The sequence below is a fragment of the Camellia sinensis genome, unplaced genomic scaffold (assembly GCF_055761805.1).
Source record: "Camellia sinensis isolate YWXY unplaced genomic scaffold, ASM5576180v1 Unanchor1, whole genome shotgun sequence".
NCBI lineage: Eukaryota > Viridiplantae > Streptophyta > Magnoliopsida > Ericales > Theaceae > Camellia > Camellia sinensis.
The window spans coordinates 4,168,862-4,175,288 of NW_028128987.1; the positions used below are offsets into that span (position 1 = coordinate 4,168,862).

Genomic DNA, 6,427 nt, shown 5'->3' on the forward strand with positions numbered 1-6,427 from the left:
ATAGAGATGTAATGTGATTTAAATAAATTAATATATTAATAAATTATCTTTTTTTTTTTTTGTCTTTAAAAAAAGGCCTAAGTATGAAATAAATTTGAATAGCAAATTAAAGTTTCTGGATGTAATTTGGGATAAAATTTATGAAATTTTAGTATTTTGTAATCTTTTTTTTTATTTTGATGTATGGCGAAACTTAAGCTATCACCACTGTTTCTGTAAATTAATTTTAATCCAAGATTAGATTACCAATATATATCAACGATTAGTATATCATCCCATCTAATAACCAGACAGTCATACACTTGACTTCTCTCCCTCTCTCTCTCTCTCTCTCCCCAAACCAACCATGGAGGGAGCCATAGATCTACCGTCAGGCTTCATCCCCAGCTCTCTTTCACAATCAACCATTCTTGGCATCTATGGCCTCTCCTCTCTCCTCATCGTCTCTCTCCTTTGGCTTCTCTCTCTCCGTTTACCAAAACTATCAACAACCGATCGCCTCCTCATGTGCTGGTTCATTTTCACAGGCCTCACCCACATAATCTTCGAAGGCTACTTTGTTTTCTCACCACAATTTTACAAAGACAAGACCGGTTTTTTCATAGCAGAGGTTTGGAAAGAGTACTCCAAAGGTGATTCAAGGTATGCGTTGAGAGAATCTAATGTTGTTTCCATTGAAATAATCACTGTTTCTTTGGTGGGTCCAGCTTGTCTTCTTGCTTTGTATGCTATTGCCACAAGAAAGTCATACAGCTACATACTTCAATTGGTGATTTCAATGGCTCATCTCTATGGGCTTGTTGTGTATTATTTGACTTCTTACTTGGATGGAGATAAGTTTGCAGAGAGTTTGTATTACTATTATGCTTACTTTGTCATTGCAAACGCTGCTTGGTTTGTCATACCTTGTCTCATAGTGGTTCGGTGTTGGAACAAGATATGTGGAGCTTGCAAGGCCCAACAACAAGGACAGAGTAAGAGCAAAGTTTACTGATTTGGCGTATAGAGTTTAGAGACTGGGTTGTTTGGATTTGTTTTTGTACTTTGAGATTGTTTTCTTCCTATGTATTTTATTTTCTAGAGTGGATGTGCTTTACTTGATTAGTTTAATCTACTTTGCTTGAGTGGAATCAAAACTAAAACAAAATAAAATGAATAACTCTTCTTTTTCCTCTGTTCTGAGATTTGTGCTGTGACACTAATTTGGATTGTTTTCAGAAATTGTTTTCTTGCTTTCCGAAACAAAAGTAAGCACCCAACTTAAGAAAAAATTGGGGAACCAATTACAAAATAAACCATAGTGTTTGATCTTTGTAATAAAAATAAATTCTGAATTTTTAATTTATTTAGTTCTTCAAAATAAACCTCAAAATTTTAAGTTGATGACAATCTCAACCATTTATCTTAATCCGTTAACTAGTCCTAACCAAAGAGAGACAATTTTGGCAAATCTACCCATCTACTTATTTCTCCCTCTTCTTTGTCAAGCAGCCACCATGACAATTACTTCCACTACCTAATCCCACCCTGCAACCGCCTCAACACTAGCATTGTCTCCTCCACCACCATAACACCACCATTGTCTACTCCACCTCTAACTACAAATTCCTCAACAGCCCCCAAACTCAATAAAAACAATTTTTTTTTTTTTAATGGGGAAAAAAACCTTATTAATGAATACCAACATATGGATTACATCAATAAAGTGAAAGAGGGATCACGGAACAAGATTACCTCCGCAAAAAGGAAAATGGGTTATAAAGTATGGGTATTTCGAAAAATATGTTGTACTCGTGCCGGGTACTTACCGACATATGGTATCTTGTATGGTACTTGTGCATACGTACCGGGTACAGAAACACGTACCCAACATTTTTTTTCTTAATTTTTGTCGTACCCAAACGTACCTAGTGTATACCCAAACCGTACCGTATCTCAGTTGCAATAATATTTTCTTCTACTATGGAGATAAAACTCTTTTCACTAGATTTCTTTTTTATTTTTTTGTTTTATGCTTAGTATGATTTTAAAATTAAACTATGGTTTGTAAGTTATTTAATATATTGACATTTAATTTTGATTTATACTTTTACTTTTGACATTAAATGTTAAGTGTAGGTTTGACCTTAACAAATTAAACCATATAATTAATTTTTGTATTATTTTAAATTAAAAATAAATATTTTTTTATAAGCGTACAAAGGTGTATCCGTATCTTATTTTTTTAAAATTTTTTCGTATCGACTTATCCGTATCGTATCAATATCAGTACTCGTATTCATTTCCGTACCTGTACCCGTGCTTCATAATGGGTTGGCAAGAAGCTAACCAGAGAAAGAAACTGGAGAAAAAAAAAAAAAAAAAGAAAAAGAAAAAGAAAAAAGAAGAAGAGGCAGAGCAGCTAACAGAGCAGCAAAACCAAATGACAATCCATGAAGAAATGGCCCAAAATTCAGCACTCACTCTCTTTGATAATTGAATAGAAACAAATGACCATGGCTATATATACATTTATATATCAACCAAAAATCTCCAAACTCCAAATAGCAAAATCAAATTTATGAAGTATTTGGGAAGTGAATAGAGTTTGCGGAACACCTCGGGTAGCTCCATCTGGAGATCGCTACCATGGACTGCGATTACATGTGCCACCTTCTTAAAGGTCACACAACACAGTCCAGTTGCACCACTGGATTTTTAAACTCCAAGACTAGGCGCTTCGTCTAATGATTGGATTGTTGATTGGTATCATTGATGGTTACGAAAGTGGAGCTCTGGCTGCAGTAGGAGAAAGGGAATGAAAAGCAAGGGTTGAAACAATAGTTTGATAGAGAGAGAGAGAGAGAGAGAGAGAGAGAATGATTAACTCTTATATTGATCTGTGTTGTGTCATTTACAAAGAGAAATGCACTCTCTTTATAGAGAGGAGAGGACGCATCGGATGCCAAAGTGAGGCACCGAAAGTAGAAAGGAAAAGCAAAAGAAGAGCGTACTTTATATTACTTTACATAAACTAATGCTAACATGCTAACAGCTATACAATACACTAACACTTTATATTACTTTACATAAACTAATGCTAACATGTTAACAGCTATACAATACATTAACATCCCCTCGCAAACTCAAGGAGGGAAAGTATCAACCAAGTTGAGTTTGGAAACAAGATCACTGAAGCGCCCAGGAGGATGAGCCTTGGTGAAAATATCAGCAGGCTGATCGACAGAAGCAATAGGAAGAAGATGAACAGTACCACAGGCAACATGCTGGCGAATGAAATGACAATCAATCTCAATATGTTTGGTGCGGTCATGAAAAACATCATTGTGAGCAATCTGAATGGCACTCTGATTGTCACAATAGAGAGAGGTAGGACCAGAAGAAGAAACACCCATATCAGCAAGGAGCCAGTGAAGCCAGAGAAGTTCCTGAGTAGTGTCAGCAAGAGCCCGGTATTCAGCTTCGGTACTAGAGCGGGCAGTGAGGGATTATTTTTTGCTACGCCAAGTAAGAAGAGAATCCCCTAAGAAGAAACAGAAACCCGTGGTAGAGCGTCGATCCGTAGGATCCCCAGCCCAATCAGCATCAGAAAAGGCACGCAGTTTAAGAGAGGAGGAAGCAGAGTAGTGAAGACCATGGAACAGAGTGCCTTTGAGGTAGCGAAGGATGCGGAGTAGAGCAGTATAGTGAGCCGACATGTATTGACTGACAATGTGAACAGCATAGACAATGTCAGGATGAGTCACTGTGAGATAGATAAGACTTCCGACGAGCTGGCGATAAAGAGTAGCATCAGAGAGGAGATCCCCATCGAGAGGAGTGAGACGAATCTAAGAATCAACTGGAGTAGAAGTAGTTTTGCAATCAGTAAGACCAGCACGAGCCAGAAGATCGGATGCATATTTGGCTTGGACAAATAGGAACCAGTAGAATCATGAGAGACTTCATGGCCTAAGAAGTAGTTAAGAGTACCAAGGTCCCTTCATCTCAAACTGTCGGTGGAGAAAACGTTTGAGGTGGAGAATACCAGTTGCATCATTACCAGTGATAATAATATCATCCATATACAGAAGGAGAAGAGTGGTACCATGAGTAGTAGTCCGTATAAAAAGAGTAGAGTCGTAGGAGCTAGAGGTGAACCCGAAGTCATGAATGGTAGAACTGAACTTAGCAAACCAGGCACAGGGTGCTTGGTTGAGGCCATAGAGGGCACGCTGTATTTTGCAAACCTTATGAGGGGGAAAAGTGGACCCAGGGGGAGGTTGCATGTAGACCTCCTCAAGAAGATTACCATAGAGGAAAGCATTTTTGACATCCATCTAAAAGAGTTCCCAGTGGCGAACAACAACAACAGCAAGTAAACTGTGAACAGAGGTAAGCCGAGCAACAGGGGAGAATGTCTCCTCATAGTCAATACCATATTCCTGATTGAAACCCTTGGCAACAAGACGAGTTTTGTAGCATTCAATAGAGCCATCAGAATGAGTCTTGATTTTGTAAACCCATTTGCAGCCAATCTTAGTCTTGCTAGGAGGAAGATCAACAAGATCCCAAGTATGAGTTTTGTCCAAGGCCTGGAGTTCATCAGTCATTGCTTGCTGCCAAAGAGGATTAGTACAAGCCTCACGATAGGAGGTAGGTTCATAAGTAGAGAAGGCAGCAGATCCAACAATATAATCACGAAGATGGATAGGAGGTTGAGTTACCCGGCGTGGTCGACCCGTAGGAGGATCGGTGGGAGGAAGAACCGATGGAGAAGGAGGTGGTGCAATGAGAGGTGGACCTTCAGGAAGAGCAGACTGAACGGGATCAGGAGTGAACAAGGGCGTCTCGATGAAGGAGGAACCTGTATTAAAAGAATCAGAGAAGAGATCTATGGAAGGATTAGTAAACAGTACATTAGTGGCAAGTGCGGGTAAGTGAAAGGAGGGTATGGAGGAAAACATTTTGTGCTCCCAGAAAACGACATGTTAGGAGATACGAAGATGGTTAGAGAGAGGATCCTAACAGCGAAAGCCTTTATGTTCAATTCCATACCCAAGAAAGCAACAAAGACGAGAACGAGGTTTAAGCTTAGTGTGTTCATGGGATTGAAGCAGAACAAAGCAGGCAGAGCCAAAGACCCGAAGATTGGTGTATGGAGGGGGAGTGCCATGCAGACGTTCAAAGGGAGTTTGATTATGGATGACAGGGGTAGGAGCACAATTGATACTGTAGACAGCAGTGAGGGCAGCTTCCCCCCAAAAGTTTTCAGGACAGGAAGAAGAGAGAAGGAGAACGCGAGTAGTGTCAAGAATATGCCTATGTTTCCATTCAGCACGACCATTTTGCTGAGACGTGCCAGCACAAGAACGATGAGGCAGTGTACCATGACTCTGAAGAAAAGAAAGAAAATCCGAATCCCGATATTCCATAGCATTGTCAGAGCAAAAATTTTTGATGGTTTTGGAAAATTGGGTGTGGACCATTTGGGCAAATCTATAATAAAGGTGTTTAAGTTCAGATCGAGTTTTCATGAGAAAAAGCCAAGTAAACCGGGAAAAATCATCAATAAAAACAACAAAATAACAAGATCCTCCGTAGTCGTAGTAGGGGACGGTCCCCAAATATCCGAATGTATAAGATCAAAAGGTGCATGGGAAACAGAAGTACTTTTATTGAATGATAAAGCAGGTTGTTTGGCAAGCTGACAGGGTATACAATCGAATTTATTTGGAATTACATGACCCAATTGTCCACTAGAAACCAAAGACTTTAAGCGATTAACAGAAATATGCCCTAAGCGACAATGCCAAATATGAAAAGGAGATAATGAGGAAGCAGATGCAGGAGCAGCGATCTGAGGAGAGTCAAGAACATGAAGGTGGATGAGTTCATAGAGACGTCCGTACTTACGGCCGATCCCAATAGTCTGCCCCGTCTGAGGGTCCTGCACCAAACAATCAATAGCAGAAAATGTGACAGTTAGACCAAGTTCACATAATTGACCAATAGAAATAAGGTTTAAGGTGAGAGCAGAGATATGATAAACTTGAGATAAAGATAAAAAAGATGTGGAAACAGTACCAACATGACGGACAGACATGAGAGAACCATCAGCAGTACGAATTGAGGGAATATGAGGAGATGAAGAGATGGAAGAAAATATAGTAGAACTGGAGGTCATATGATTACAACATGCAGAGTCAAAATACCAAGAAGAGTTACCTGGGATCACAGACAAAGCAGTAGGAGGAGGTGTACCAGAAGAGAAGAGAAGGTGTTTGAACATGGTCTCTACATCCGTTTGACAAAAGAGAGGGATAGACGGAGTAGGTGACTCAGAGAAACCCTCCGAGGCAGCAACAGCAGTGTGATGAGATTGATTCCCGGAAGCAGTAGTAGTGTGATGAGACTGATTCCTGGAACGATGAAAGCTCTCCCGGGA

General features: G+C 39.7%; 1 protein-coding gene across 1 annotated transcript; it reads left to right on the forward strand.

The window, feature by feature from the left end:
* The first annotated feature begins 275 nt into the window (after positions 1 to 275).
* Positions 276 to 1,174, forward strand: LOC114300193 (putative 3-beta-hydroxysteroid-Delta(8),Delta(7)-isomerase). Its single transcript, XM_028245080.2, has one exon. It carries the CDS (start codon positions 347 to 349, stop codon positions 992 to 994), a length of 648 nt encoding a protein of 215 aa, XP_028100881.1. The 5' UTR covers positions 276 to 346; the 3' UTR covers positions 995 to 1,174.
* Positions 1,175 to 6,427: the final 5,253 nt, after the last annotated feature.